This window comes from Gallinula chloropus, assembly GCF_964237585.1.
Source record: "Gallinula chloropus genome assembly, chromosome: 2".
NCBI lineage: Eukaryota > Metazoa > Chordata > Aves > Gruiformes > Rallidae > Gallinula > Gallinula chloropus.
In genome coordinates, this window is record NC_140086.1 from 116,891,671 (window position 1) to 116,908,166 (window position 16,496).

The 16,496-nt window shown below is 42.5% G+C and overlaps 1 protein-coding gene across 1 annotated transcript; it reads right to left on the reverse strand.

The window, feature by feature from the left end:
* Positions 1 to 6,725: 6,725 nt before the first annotated feature.
* Positions 6,726 to 16,234, reverse strand: LZTFL1 (leucine zipper transcription factor like 1; the record flags this gene model as incomplete). The annotated part of the gene is made up of 9 exons (XM_084280306.1): positions 16,146 to 16,234; positions 14,469 to 14,593; positions 13,088 to 13,282; positions 12,531 to 12,591; positions 11,602 to 11,670; positions 10,206 to 10,271; positions 9,994 to 10,071; positions 7,283 to 7,456; positions 6,726 to 6,833 (listed from the first exon to the last, which is right to left on the reverse strand). Exons 1-9 carry the CDS (start codon positions 16,146 to 16,148, stop codon positions 6,726 to 6,728), a joined length of 879 nt encoding a protein of 292 aa, XP_084136432.1. The 5' UTR covers positions 16,149 to 16,234.
* Between the last annotated feature and the right edge of the window lie 262 nt (positions 16,235 to 16,496).

A 16,496-nucleotide genomic window follows, 5' to 3' on the forward strand; every position in this document is an offset into this window, starting at 1 on the left:
GAATAGTTTACTAATGGACTGGGGCGGCTGCGCAGGCGGAGCGGCGTCCTGTCCTTGGCACGAGTCGGGCTCGGTCAGGAAGTTCAGAGGCAACAAAATGAATCCTTGCCTCTCACAAATGTTGGAGTCACAGAATCGTAGGGGTTGGAAGGGACCTCCATGGATCACCATGTCCAACCGCCCCTGCCAAAGCAGGTTCCCTAGGACAGGTCGCACAGGGAGGCATCTAGATGGGTCTTGAATATCTCCAGAGAAGGAGACTCCACAACCCCCCTGGGCAGCCTGTCCCAGGGCTCTGTCACCCTCACTGTCACCCTCATATTGGTGCCCAACTTCCTGTGCTCCAACTTGAAGCCATTGCCCCTTGTCCTGTCTTCACAGACCACTGAAAAGAGGCTGGCTGATGAGAAGCCTCATAAGCACCTCACATAACAAAGGGTTTTTTAAATTCGATGGTGGACACAGGCACCCAGCAAAGTGCCTGTCATCCAGTGGCTCCTTGAGAGACAGGCTTTAAATACATTAAACCAGGTAGCACTCAGGAAATCTGGCTGTGGGATGTTCCATGCACGCCTCAGACAATCAGTATGCTGTGTCTGATGCTACTCAAGGTTTTTATTTCCTCTGAATTTCCTTCATTTGGGCTGGGGGAGGACTTGGGCTTTATCTTCAGGGACAAAGACGAGCCTCTAATAGACAGATGCAAGAACTTTCAATCATTTCACTGCTTAAAGAATTTTCCCCCTAAGTACTTAACAACATTGAGAGCACAGGGCTTGGGGGAAGTGGGTAAGAAGGTGGGTAAGAAAGAGTAGGGGTTCAGCTCCACAGCAGGCCTGGGACTGGTGGGTAAGCATGAGACCTGCCCTGTGTAAACCCAATCAGAAGCTGGTAAACAAAGCAGAGAATCCCATTTCTCACTGAAGGAAAACTGGAAGTACGTAGGTGAAGGTACTGACCGAAAATCTTGGGCTTGAACCTCTTCAAGCCACCACTGTAAGAAGCTTCTCCCAGCTGCTTAAAATGGAAACAAAAAGGGAGTCTGGAGTCCAAGCAACACTTTTGGGACTGCGATTCAGGGCTGGTAGAAAAGCTTAACAGATCTATTGCCAAAAGAGACAGAAACAAGGGAGGAATAACAAGCAGCAGTGGAAGAAAGCTGGAATAGACAATGCTGAGATAATTCCACCAGGAGGCCTGGACTGCATTATGCTACATCCAACATGTATGACTATAACCCTTAGATTTAAAAATAAACCCTCTGGGCTTTCCCTGCTGAACCAGATATGTAGGAGGGGGACAAAGTGTCAGCAGGAACAAGCTCCAGTGTTTAGTATTGGCCACTGCTGGAGGCACTCCCTTCCAAATGGTAACATGCTGGCTGTTAGCATGTTAGTGATTACCAAAGGGAAGCGATGGAGGAGTCTCTACAGCCTCTGAAGATGTTTAGTGATCTTTCAAGGGAAGCAGACATACAGCTGAGAGAGTAGCAGTTCCCACATACAGCTTTTCTGTTTGGACTCACTGTTCACAGTCGCTATTCCAAGCTCCATGTTTCCTTTCTTTGGAAGAAAGAACAAATTTTCCAGACCTTTGACAATTCATAGGCCATGGCAGCTGTTGGGTGATTGCTCTACATGTAATTGGAGATTAAAGTTACTCCTCTAAGTAGTTATTAGGATTTCTATTACTCCTTCCAGCTCATCACTACTACTTGCTGCTTAGCTCCAAACCATGGACGATGTCCTTGAGGTCTGTATCCTGAAGTCCTATCTTCATCACCTTTAAACTGTTTGGTGTTACCTCAGTCTCCCACGAAAAGCAGCCTGAGATGAGTCCCCTTTTTCATCATCCTTGCTTGCCTTTAGCACCACAGCTCTACCCAGATTCAGACCCCGTGGCTGTTTAGGGTGCTCCCTCCATGAAGGGACCCTCAGCACAGTTCTGATGCAGGCTTGCACCCACTTCACCCAGGCCTCAAACACTGGCCTCCGTAAAACAAAAGAGCCACAAACTGGCACCTGCCTAAAATCAAAAGGGTAGCTGACCTATTCAGTCAGGGCTCCTCCTCATCTTCTGCCAGCTCATACTTTCTCTCTTGTCGAAGCTTGTTTGGGGAGGTCTCTGGGCAGCTCTCTTGTTCACCAGCAGCTGTCAGTCATGAGCCATCCTGTCAGAGTCCTGCACCAACCACTCAGCATCACCACCACTATGACACTCCAAGACAAGACAATGACAGGTTCCAAAATACAATTATTTTAAAAATATTGAACCCCTCAAAGTCTCTAGGTATTAAGCCTGCATGTCATGCATCTACCTACCTTTATTTGGAGAAGAGTTGACCCAAATAGGCTACTTAATGTTTCAGGGAATGTCTGAGGTAGGGAGGGCACATCTAGGTGCCTTCAGGAAGGGTTCTGCAGGGTAGGAATCCCGGAGCAGTGTGTTCACTGGGACATCATCAAAACTAACAGTCAGAGTAACTGCTGTGGGCATGTCCCCTGTCCCCTGCTCAAAGCCCGTTAGGAACTCTTAACATGATGATTTCTATAGCAATTCTTACCTGCTCACATACAAACTTACCCTCAAGTTGTTTTAGATGTGTTTTAAAAGGCCCAGTATCCTAGAATGGCTTAAGCTTTCAAAGTTTGATCCGTTCAGCTACCTGACACCCCAAGATGATTCACATTCATTCCCTGAGGCAGCGAGAACCATTTGGGTGTGGACTAGCAGCATTTATTATCATGCAGCTGCTGATACTACCAGAAGGGGGAAATCAAACTGAGGACTCTTAAGAACAGTTTAGTGGGATTGAAATCTAAGTGCTTGTCAGATGACTGTGAGTTCCCCAACAGCAAGGTACATGGGAAATGTCCAAATTGCAGCTGTCTTTACACCAGTCTATCAAATAAAGAGGAGCACTTGCCATTTAACTGTTAGATATTAGTATTTATCTTAGCACATTAAAAAAAAAAAGGGCTCTTATCCACTGTTGTTGAGTAGTGTTTACGATTAAGCAGAGGACTTCTCAGCTTCCCAGGCATGAGCCTTCTGCACAAGAAGCTGGGAGGGGACACAGCCAGGACAGCCAACCCCAACTGGTGAAAGGGATATTCCGTATCATATGATGTCATGTTCAGTATATGAGCAGGGAGGAGTTGGCTGGGGAACTAGCTGGGCATCAGTCAGTGGTTGCTGAGCAATCGTGCTGTGCATCACTTGTTTTCTGCATTCTTTTATCACTATCCTCTTCCTTTTCTGTCCAACTGAACTGGTTTTATCTCAAACCCCGAGTTTTATTACTTTTTTTCAGTTCTCTTCCTCCATCCCACCGGGGTGGTTTAGCTGCCATGGGGTTAAACAACAATGACCAACAACTGAATTCAAGTCAGACTTACAGCAGGTTGTTCACTGACACAATCAATACCAGCACAGCTGAGCTGCCCAGATGTCATTCTTGCAGAAAATATGCTTCAGTTTGCAAGTGAAAGAACAGAAAAACCCAATGCACCCATCTTGAAAGAGATTTGATTCCTTCAGATCAGCCAGTTCTAGAGAAATTTCTTTTTAAACATTCCTTTCAGGCATAACTAGGGAATTAACAGCTGAAGTGGAAAAAATGGATGATGTCTACTTGAGCAGTATAATGGACTTCCAAAAAACAAAGGCTGGTAAAAACAAAATTAGAATGTAGGCTTCAGGGAAAAGAAGTGAAGTTTTGGAAAATTCAGACACAGTCAGGAAAGGTTCAGGTGTCATCTTCAGCTTCAAAACATTGTACCTAACTCAACAAAAAGAGATGTAACGCTGCTTTGGCAGGTTCCTCATCTCTGACAGATGATGTGTTTTTCCTTGAGAACTTCACACAAAACCTTTACCTTAGCCATCTGCTGTGCAACACAAACCAACAACAGTGTCATGCTGATCTCATACTCACTAAATGGCAGGTAACTGAAGTCAGTGTCTCCATTTTGCACTGCACAGCTCCCTACAAGACTTGCCTTGCTCGTTTGAGCAGGTAACAAGGTCTGTAACCACACCTGCCTACAGCCAACTTGATTTCATTGACATCTGTCCATATGCTGAGGTTGACTGTGGACTTCCTTGCTGAAACAGCCTGTAAAGCAGATAACGAAGGCCTAGCAGAGACAATATTCTAGCTAAAAAAAGAAGAGCCAAAATATTCTTCAGGAAAGGAAAAAAACTAGCCAAAAGTTATGAGATTATCTGCTTCTCTGCATCCTGTACCTGCCATTTTAGAAACAGTATCTGATCTCCTTAGGATGAGTATTGTTACATAGAAAAACACAATACTGATCCAGACAAGTGCTCCCCTTGGCATCAACACAACTGCTCTGAGCAAACACAGGCCAGAAAGCACTTTGGTACATCCCTATTAAGAACTTAACATTTTAGTGACTGTACAAGGGACAAAACAAAACCCATCACGAATTCATCTGACACTGCACGAGGAGCACGTCACCCCGTAAAGCCCTACTATCGTGCTACAGCAATAACACCATGCTACATGCACAGGCCTTTATCCCAAACCAAACCTGCTTAGCCAGGGGGGAAATAGGACAGGAAAAGGACTTCTAGACCACAAATGGATGGCAGATTGGGCTGGGGCATCACTGCTTGATCAACTTGAACAGCTTTGCCCATTTGAGAAAGAATGAGGAAAACATGATCCGTTTCCATTCCAGCAGCTCCCGAGACCAGCGCTGTTAAATGCCAGAGTCTGCAGCGTACACACACCAGCCTTTTCCCAGCCTCTGGCACACTTCTTCTTTTAAACAGCTGTTTGAAGTGGTGTGGCTTTGGGCATGAACCTGTGCCCAAATATGTTAGCATTTCTAGCAAGATTCTTTACTGATCTGTCACTCCTTACTACAGCTATTTGGGGAAAGGAAAAAAAAAAGCAGCTATATAAAACATTCCTATAAAAAACCTCAGCTTCTTAAAGATTGTTTGAAAACATAATGGTTTTATTTGGAGTAAAATACAACACACATATGAACAAGGACAGACAAACAAGCAGAATGCACTATTGAGAGGCTTCCAGATAAATGCAAGGCAGAGGATTACAAGCAAAAGACTTGAGAGAAGTAAGCTGTTTTCTGGTGAGGTTACAATAAGAAAGGAGACAAAAACATCTAAAATAACTTATTTCCCAAAGAAAGCTGCTCCATTAGCAACTTCCCAGGGCTTTTTCAGATTATCTTAGTGTTAAGAATACTGGCAAAATTAGAATCTGTATTTTGAGGTTGAAATTTGTTTCAAACAAATTCAAGTGAGAAAGTATAACTCCAATTAGTGGCTTTATATGGAAGGGTCCAGCGCTTCTGCTATGAAGCACATTTACCTCACTGGCTGGTGCAAACCCTCCAACAAAACGTCACTGACAGCATTTTGCTGAGGTACAAGATGTCCAGTGTGAGGTAACATTATAGAATCAGCGTGTTTCTTTTCTCTCCTCCCACCTTTTACTTCCACTGATGCATTTTTCACATACAACGCCACTTCATGGCTACACATGAACTACAGAGAAGTAACAACTGGAGTTTCCACTTCAATGACATCCAAAAAATGGAATACTTTTTTTTTCTGGGTTTTTTTGTTTTCCTTTTCTTAACAAAAATAAACTCCTTTCTTTGCAGAGAATGGTCTCCATTAATAAGCTCTGGTTTACTATTTCTCAAGGAATGTCAGTGGTTTAATGATTAAAAACATGACTACAGAAATTAACACCTATAAATTGATAAGGAAGAGTGGAGTTTCAGCATCTTATTAGTAAAAAAAGTTACTTTAAGCACTAGCAGCAAAAAATATACCATTCAGAACAAAAATTATTTAAAAATAATACCGCTCTACATTTTCTTTCTGTGGCAGTCTCTGGTAGATCAGATGTTCCTTGTGTTTTAGTCCTCTGGCTCATACCTGATGATTAAAAAAAAAAATTAAAAATAATTAAAACACAGTAGAAGATACCCAAGAGACTTTCTGTCTGTAAAGAAAATATGAAACCAAGTAATAAATTCCTCCCACTAGTGATGTGTTCCTGTCAAGGCTCACTGTATGACTGAGGGCACAGACAAATGCACACACTTTTTAGACTGCCAAAATCTAGAATGAGGGAATGACCAGGAACCTACCCAAAAATCCAGACAGAAGTTTAAAGAGAAGCTAAGTCCCACCTCTACCCTCCCAGAGCAGAGGTCTAAGGCATCCATGTTGCCAAAGCTTACTTGACATTCACAGAATGACAGTCTTCTAGGCAATATAATGGCCCAGGTGCATCCTCCTCTACTCAATAGAGGTCTACCCCTCTTTACTCGCTGTGCACTTCTCATTCCCTACACAAGTGTGGAAGAAATAAGACAATGCCAACACACCTGGTACATCTCCCACCTGTATCCCTGTGTGTAGCACCTGAGGGTTTATCTCCCACTCCCATGAATATTTTGTACCCCCTCCATACTAAATTCCTTCATTACTTGTCACAGAGTAGCTGCTGTTGCAGACATCAGTCCTCTTCACCTCCCAGCACCCATGGAAAGGACTGGCTTGTCAAAAATCAGGGACTTGCCTGCTAGAAATTCTTCTTAAGGCAGAATTTATAGTCTGACATAGAGACATAGAGATTTCACATGTGTAACAAGCAACTGTGAGCAGAACATGGCTCCAGAAGGAGGACCCTGTTTGGAATGGCAGCACAGCAGCACTTACTTGGAAAGCTTTTTACGTAGATCCTTTATCTGCTCGTTCTTCTTCGTGAGAATCTCTCTCATGTTGCGATAGGCAGCTGTTTGCTGGAATTTCTTCTCCAATTCCTACATGACAACACCGTCAGCATCATGAAAACCAGGCTAATATACTTTCTAAAAAAAGATGACTTGCTTTTCCTCCTCAACTTACAGACTAGCAGTTTCTCTAATTTATTCAAATGTAGATGAAGTCAGCTAGTAGCTTCAAATTATATTACTGGGAGAGACAGAGAAACACAGGCTTCATTTTCTGATGAAATCTAAAAGTTTTCCAAAGACTGGGAATATACTTTTCATTGAAAAATGTCTATGCAGACAAATGGGCAATTTTTAAGCATTCATTTAGTTAATTGAGGATTTGCTATTTTACATATAACATGGTTTTCCACTGAAATAACAAAAGGGCACAAGTGTGACCCAGTAAGCTCTGCGTCCTGTAGCATATGCCTGTTCAATTACCGATCAGTTGAAATGTGAGTGTGGATCTCATCTTCACACTAAAATAAAATGCTAACCTTTTCAGCCATGGATAGCTGATCCTGAACTTTAAGCAAGTCATGTTTTGTTGTCACCAAGTTCTCTTCCAAGAATTTCTGGTTTGCAGTAGAGTCATTCAAAGTCTTCTCAAACTGGCTTTTCAAAGCTGCCACTTTATTCTCCAGTTCAGTGATATCCTGGTTTCCATTAGTCTTCAAAAGAAGAATATTTAAAATATATCAAATTCAAGAAAAGAAATATTTAAAACCTGATCCTTAATTTTTAATAATTATGTTCACACTATTGCTGTAAAACAAATGCATTTTAAAGATGCAGAGTCTTCCCTGCCAAGTTGAGATTTCACATTGTTGTTACTTTATTTCTTTAGTAATTAGGTGAAGCCACAGGATGAAGCATACCACAACAAGTTATTTACCATACAGAAGTAGTGAAATACAGTTTAAGATCTAAATGTCTATGCAAGAATGTGATTTTAAGGCAGGTAAAACATCACAGGCATCTCAAAAGCTATTAGTGTAATACAGGTAGGAAAGGATGAAACTATTAAGGCTCCTATTTGGTACTAATATCACACTGTTCCCAGATGCATAACAAAAAGAGCCTCCACAGTTGCTTGTGAAGCAATTTTCCTGTTTCCTCACAAGAAGAAACAACCCAAACTCTTCTGGACATCACTTCTGGGTCACAAAACATTAAATTCATGGAAATGTTCTACAGATTTCCATTTACAAAAACACAGTCGGGTTTAAAAGCTCGAGGTCAAACTCAAAACTATAATGACTCAGGAAGAGGCTGAACCAGCAGCACCTTAAAAAGAACAAAAATCTAAAACTAAGGAAGCTCTGCTGCTTTTTCTATGTGGAAGGTGACATTTGAGCATAGGAAACCACTTGAAAATAGTACCCATACAGAAGAAAAGCTGATTTTGAATTCTGAGAGGGAGCCCAAGGCTGAAGTGCTGAAAAGCACTGTATTGTATCATGCTTCAGACCAGAACAGACAACAATCATGTTTCTAAACTGTGACATAAGTTAATTATGGAAAATTATAAATTGTTAAGTTAAAGTCATCCAAAACAGCAGTTACTCACAATCTGTGGTCACACTCGGTGTGTGGAACCATATTAATTATTAAAACCAACAACAAAATCCAGGAAAAATAAAAAGTTAGAAATCTTCTGAGCTAACAGTTGGTCCCTAAGAACCACTGTGATCTGGCAGTCATTTGTTTGTCTGAAGAATTGGAAAACTACTGCTTGAATGAGCAACTGGGTTCATGGGATTTTATGGACTGCATCCTATAAAAATATGGAATGACACCAGCTACAAGTTAGCATTTTCTCCAAACAACTAATACCTTTCAGCACTATATCTACTAGGTAAGTCCAACCACACATATATGCCTGCAAATAGAAAATGTAAAAGCTGGAGAAGAAAGCGGCAAATTATAGAGAGCAAATTAAGTCATGAAGGTGAAGATCCTCACCAGACCTGATAGTGAAGCAAATTCACATCTAACCAGAGAAGACAAGACTCGGTTCCAGTCTTTTAAAATTACAAACACTGTCATTCAGGACTTAATCATGTAAGACTTAAGAAAGCAGATAAAATATTTGCCATGACTGATAAATCAAGTTCTCTACTGAACTATATTATTAAATAAAGATTTTGAAAGATACCAGATAAAATTATATTAAAAAAGCCAAGTACATACCATAAACCAGACAGAAAGCAAAATAAAAAGAAATCAAGATTAAAATATGGAAATGAAAATAGAAATGTTTTATGATATTGGACTTCTCTTCTGAGTCTGTAAGTACTGCAGGAATCTAAGAAGTCAGTTTCTCAAAATAACAGGATTAGAGTGCTCTAGTTCTGCTAAAAGTTTGATCTGGGAAGTTTTAAAGTGAAGAAACAATCACACCTGAACCAACTTTATTTTGTCAATAATTAGAATTTTCTAAAAACACTAAGCTGACCTGAACAGATTTATCTGTGTCAACCTGCAGGACTTCTAGCTTCTTATGGTTGTTTTTATTTTTTTTAAGGCAGCAGCAACTCACCACGTAAAAAAAGATTAACTACCTTAAGAAATAAAAATAAACCTGGAACATTTTTTGGGAGTATACTAATATGGGTAGAATGACATAAAATCAAACACCTTTTTTATGTCATCAGACCCTTGATCAGTGACATGGGTTGCAAAACTTCAACTGCTGTTTAAGACTACAGAACACCCAGCACTTACATATAAGCATTTAGGATTTTAAAGCCTGACGTGAGAAGCAGCATGTCTGGCCTGTCCATGTCAGCATCAAGCATGACAAGAGTTTGAAAGAACCAGTGGTTTATTGCTGCTATAAAAACCAGGTTAGATATAATTTGCTATTTTAGTGAACAGGAAGAAACAAACCAAAGTAATTTTGTATCTGTTAATATCTCATCCCAGAGAACACAAACTCTGGGATACTACCTCATAATAGACCATGATAAATTATTATCAGAAAGTATTATTCCAGGATTGTATGTGACACAAAATAAGTGTCATATAATCAACTAATGTTCTGAATTACCTGCTGACTGACAGACCAACAGGAACACACCATTATGAACTCAAAGATTTGTATTTGCCAGAAGAGAGACACACCATACAGACCAACTTTTTAGATGTACAAGCAACAGTTGTGTTATATGGGGGTGGTGATGGGGAAAATATAAATTGTATTTACCTTCTGATCTCCTTGGATCATCTGTAAATCCTTCAGTGACTTCTCTAGTTTGGACTTTTCATCTAGTGCAGCTGTAGCCTGTGATACATCAAACCCATAAAACCTCAGAAACATTTTAATTCAAAACATGAGAATAATAATAATGGGATTCGTATGTAGATAATTTTTAGTATGTAAAGAACACTAAGTATTCAAGTTTACAGGGAATTTACCTGTGTTTCTATGGTCCTGAGTCTCATCTTCAATTTTTCATTTTCTTCTTGGAGACAAGCAACTGTCTTTGGATTAACAAACATGAAAAAGCTTGTGAACACTCATGGCTATTTTAAATTTTCCAAATTATTTCAGGTAAGAAAATGCACCTCATAGCTTAGGAAAGCAAACAAGATTCTAAACGCTTTTAAAAATGCCCTTCTTAAGAAATCAACAATGTATTTATGTATTGTGTTTTCTGCCTCAATCAGTGAGAAATTCAAGTCTCTGCTTCTGCTGTAATATCTAGGACTGTTCACTTAAAATTGGGACATGCTTTACTGAATTGAAATGAGTGAGCTCATCATCTTGATACTAACAAGATCCACAACAAAGAAAATCGCATGTTCAGAGATGCAAATCTCAGTGCTGCTCATCTTTTGTAGTTTCAATAACAACAGGCAAGCAAGAATTTATTCATAGTTCCTGTTTAAGAGAGACAGATACAGGTTACTGCATGTCCTGTTTGTGTCACAGGAAATACTCTTGTCTGATAAAAGCATGGTTAAGTCCACCATATACACTTTGAATTACTTTTCAGAAAAAAGAGACATTGGATGCACATACTCAACAAAAACTGGAATAGATTTTGAAATTATTTTTGAGAGAGCTACACTGCTCTGTAAGGAAAATGCAAGTCTGAATTCTTGAATGCTTTAGTTGTTTTAAGGAGTAACAATTTGATTCAGATACTGACATCATTTTTGGTAATGCAGGCTAGAAGACAGAAAATTAAACTCCTTGTTAAATATCTTGACTGCCTGTAACTTTCAGGTGCCTTTTAAGAAGTGTGGCATTTTAAGAAAAGTTAATCTAAGCTAAATGATTTCAATACGTAGGGAGAACTAATGCTAGCATTAAATACTAGAAAGTGTATGGTAATCCAGAAAATCTCTAGCAAGTGGGAAATGAGATGTTTTCAAAACAAGTGAATTCCAAATCCTTTAAGTGTGTTTTTTTTAGGAGGAATTTAACCAACTAACAAAAGAACTTAAATATATTAATTTCCTTCCTTGTTGGAAAGCAGCCACACAGCACAAACTGAATACTGGTTGCTACTAAGTTACCTCATTTTACCTCAAATTACCTCAAAACAAATTACAAGGCCCAAAATGTCTTTGCAAACGGAAGGTAGGCATCACAATACACATTTGAGATCGTAACTGTGCAATAAACTTAAGATGTTTTATAATGGTTATTAACTCATTAGCATTTCAATTTACATTCTGGGTGATGCTACCTTGATGTCTATATAGCAACAGGCACATTATAGAAGCATTATTGTACATCTAGCCAGTTCATCTGAATAAGCAGAATCATTATTAACCACAACTGCACAAAGAGAGAAGCTCTTACCTTGTTTAGCAGCTCGGACCCACCTTCATTTAATGGAGCCAGCTTTGGTTTAATGAGATCTGCACTGGGCTATGAAAATAATAACGGTTAAAAAGTTAAATTAAACGGGTTTCTAGGAAGAAGCATTCCTTCAGGCTGTGAAATAACAATTGACAGGCAAGTCAGCTTTCTTTTGTACAGTAAATGAATGCCCATTTATTTAAAGTTAATTTTTCCTGGTACCTTGTTACACACTTTGCTTTCAGCTAAAGTTAAACAGAAATACTGCACAGAGACTTAAAAAGTCACAAACTTGAATTTACCAAAGACTACTGAGGCTGCAACAATCCAAAGACAAAAATGAGTAAGGGAAACAGAAAAAAATATTTGCATAGATATCAGAGTAAAAATATGTACACAGCTCAAAATAATTTTCTTATTCTAAGTATTAAAATACAACATATATAAACTAAAGATATATTTACACTACAAGCCAAATAAGGTGCAACCACAGTTATACAAGATAAGCTGGAGTCCTAGCTATATCAACGAGTTTTCTTATCTCCCGACTCTCTGTTGGGATAAAGTCTTGGCACAAGCAAATGTCCCAGCCTTACCCCAGTTTCCAGGGGAGAAGGGAATCAGGGGGCAGGTGCTCCAACTCATTCTTCACATCCCTGGCCCAGCTGAATTTGGGATGAGGATTGTGAGGAATGCCCTAGGTGTGCAGAATCCACAATGTGGAAACAGCCAAGGCAATTCAGTGTGAGCCTTGGTGCTGCACTGCAAAATGCTACTGCTTGGAGGCTTTAAAAGATTGCCTTGAAAAAGGGAGGGGATTTGGGTTTGTTTTTCTCTCTGAAGCACAAAGAGTCAGTATTAAGTATTTTAAACCTCTGCTGTGACTCCGTATGACATTTGGTTAAGATTTGATTAAAATAAAGCTCTACCTTCTTATTCGAAGATGTGAATTCTGACTTTTCAAACTCAGCAACCTGTTCCAACAATTCCCTTGAAAGGAAAAAATAAAGGGAGGCATTTATTTACCAAAACAGCTATGCTACAAAACACATTTTACAAGGCTGATGCTGTGCTCATTATGGCACGTAAGATTCTCATTAGAAGTACAGAATGAAGTCCTATGCAAATGCAATAAACACCACAGATCATGTCATGCAGTGATACGGTACATGCATCAGAACTGTAAGATTTAGCATCCTTGATCAAAATATAATTTGCCCAGACAGCAAAGGCTTTTCAATCAAATCCTATCAGCTGCTCCTAAGCTATTAATTAAGCACGAATACTACCAATAAAAACATCTTCCTGAGAAATTTGAAATTATTGTGTGTCTTGTTCATTCACAGAGGGAAGACTTGAAACTAACCTATCACCAATCTGCTGGTAAGCAAAGAGCTTTCTATGGTTAGGAAAACAATGCAAACAGTCAACACTTTGAAGGTTTCTTATTATTGGAAAGCATTCTGTGTAGTCAAATATACGTTACCGGTTCTCCAATTCAGAGACGTCGGTCTGTAACTTGAGGTACCACTTCTCAGCCTGTGCAAAGAGCTGCCGCAGAAGTAAAACATTGGTGTAGGTTGTATTTATCAGCTCCGACTCCACTTCACTGTGCACAACAGTCCGCAGCCCGTCCAGCATGTCTATCACCTCATCAACCGTGAAGGTCTCCTCCACGAGTCTAAATGGAGCAGCCAAGATCACAGAATCACAGAATCACAGAATTGTAGGGGTTGGAAGGGACCTCAAGAGATCATCGGGTCCAACCCCCCTGCCAAAGCAGCTCCCTAGGACATATCACTCAGATAGGCGTCCAGACGGGTCTTGAATATCTCCAGAGAAGGAGACTCCACAACCCCCCTGGGCAGCCTGTCCCAGGGCTCTGTCACCCTCACTGGGAAAAAGTTCTTCCGCATGTTGGTGCGGAACTTCCTGTGCTCCAACTTGCAGCCATTGCCCCTTGTCCTGTCCCCACAGACCACTGAAAAGGGGCTGGCTGATTCCCCCTGCATCTCCTGCTTCAGATAATTATAAACTTTAATTAGGTCCCCCCTTAGTCTTCTCTTCTCAAGGCTGAACAGTCCCAACTTACTCAGCCTTTCCTCATAGGGGAGATGCTCCAGGCCCCTAATCATCTTCGTAGCCCTTCTCTGGACTCTCTCCAGGAGATCCCTGTCCTTTTTATACCAGGGAGCCCAGAACTGGACACAATACTCCAGGTGGGGCCTGACCAGGGCAGAGTAGAGGGGGAGGATCACCTCCTTTGACCTGCTGGTCACACTCCTTCTGATGCACCCCAGGATCCCATTGGTTCTCTTAGCCACCAGTGCACACTGCTGGCTCATGGCCAACCTGTCATCAACCAGGACTCCCAGGTCCTTCTCCACTGAGATGTGGCGGGTATGGTAAGAGTAACAATTCTGCATGGTCACCAGGCCTCACTACACAGGTATTACTCTTACATAAAGGAATGTTTTAATGAAAATATCCACTGCCAGTAGGCACTAGATGACCATGGGACTACGAATTGTATTTATATTTGTTACTGTATTTAAATTTTCTCTTGGAAACATTAAAATCACTAATATTACTTCTGTTACAGCCTTACATCAAATTTAGCCAGCAGGATCAAGTTATAGAGTAATGCCATGCTGTCAATACCTATGCTAATTCCTAAGAATTGGAACAACTTAGTTTTAAAAGGACTTGACTTGCAACACTTGGAAAATTATTGTATCTTTCTTCCTCACTGAGAACATATAAATGTAAACAGGGACAAGTCACCCCATAAAAAAATTTAAGCTTGCACTTGTTGCTAGCTTTGTTCTTGCTCAGAACCCCACCCTCACAGCTCCTGCTCCCTGTACCTGCTGTCCTTAAGGTCCTGAAAGCAAGAATCCACCGTCTTGAGGCACAGGCCACGCTTGAAACGAGCGAAGCGCATGTAGTTGATCGCTTCATGTTGGTGGTGCTCATTAAGGCCCAGCTCTGCCTGCGGATAGGGATGTAAGCACAAACATAAACACACACTGAAACAGCTATAAAGGAGCTACCACTTGCCTTCTGACTGCTTCCTTTCACATGGTTAGTGTGTTACCTAGCATGTTAAAAGCTGCCCTATCTTCCTGTGCAATCCCTACATACCTCACCTAGGCGCTCCCCCTCGAAAAGCACCAGTACTTGGAATAAGTCCTCAAGTGACCAGTACCCTTGGAAAAGGCATACAAAGTCAGAGGCAGTCAGAAGATCACAATCACAGAATGTTACAGGTTGGAAGGGACCTTGAAAGATCATCTAGCCCAACCTCCCTGCCAGAGCCAGAAGGACTGTAGGGGAAAGGATGCTCTTGGATAAATCTTTGTATTACATGCACACATGTATAATGCAGCTGAATGATGTACTTTTTACAGATGTACTGACAAAAATACACAGGAGAGTATGTTACACTTCTTCATTACTTTAGATGTAGTATCTTGAGACTTCCATACAATCTTAAGTGACAATCTTGTTTCTCATCAGCACATTGCCCAAACCCAAATATTCCCAGGGCAAATTAAGAAGGAAAAAAATTTAGATCTGGCTAACTAGCCCTTTTACGTATCTCTCTGTTTCAAAAGGACTACTGACACGTCCAACCACATGAAAATAAATCTTGCTCCTGCAGGTAGCAGAAGTCACAAGGAGGCACAGCAGGGCATGAATGGGAGCTGATAACTGCAGTCCCTGGAGAGGTGATGCAATGAAAGGTGAAGACCATTTCTTTTGGCCCATTGCTGTCAGAGACAGCAATGTAGCAACTCAAGCAAAACAGTTATTATGATCCCCTCGTCCTTATTAATCCCACTGCGCTGGGCAGCTCCAGCGAAAATGCAGTGCTGAATACCTGGATGCACAGTGCTGAAAACAGGAGCACGGGCTGCCTGGAAATTAACGGCTGCACAGGAAACAGCAGCAGCAGCGAATAAAATAACAACACGGTCTCCCACAGCTGGCAAAGGAGCGAGCGCAGGAAAAGCTCGTCAACGTTCTCCCTGCTGGGGCTGGGTTTTCTTCGGGTGAAAAGACTCTGTGCACCACGGACAGAAAGGAAGGGCGGCACATGCCGGCGCCAGGGCTGGGATCTCACAAACCAGCGGACGGGAGCTACAGAGGGACAGCGAGCTAGCACTACTAGCTACTAACGCAGCTCAGGCCAGAGCCGCGCGGGCTCTCCAAGCGCACTGAAGCCACCGGGGCATCACCTCCCGCGATGGCCCCAAGCCCCACGAGTCCCAGCAGGGCCCAACCGGGACGGCACGGATGCCCAAGACGGCGAGAGGCGGCAGCAGCCCCCCCCCGCCCCGAGCGGCCCCGCACGCCGGGGGCCGCCTCTGCCCCGCGGGACTTCACCGGGCCGCCTCCCTGACCAGCCCCCCGGCCGAGGAGAACTTCCTCAGGGCTAACGGCGCTGCTCGGCAGGGCTTCGCCCCCCGCTGGGGAGCAAGACAGGCCAGACAGCCGCACCACCCGAGAAGCCGACGGCCGGAGGCGGCACCGGTACTCACCATGGCGGCCCCTCCGCCGGCGCTCGGACAGCAGCCGAGCTCAGCGCCTGACTACGGGCTGGCGGTTGCCATAGAGAACGAAGCCTCGCGAGCGCCACGCTGCCCTCCTATTGGCGGCGTGCCTCTCACGTGACTCTCACCGCCCGCCCCCCCCGGCATTGCGCGGCTGCGGCCCAGCCGCCCCTCCCTCGCGGCGGCCGTTGCCCGGGGCAACCGCCATTGCCGCCCTGGAGCTGGGGCTGCGCGCCGCGCTCGTCGCCGCCGCCGTCCCTCCCTCCCTCCTTCCCCCCGCGGTTCCACCGCCGGCGCCCCCCCACTGACACACCCTACGCGCCCCGGCGCCCTGACGGT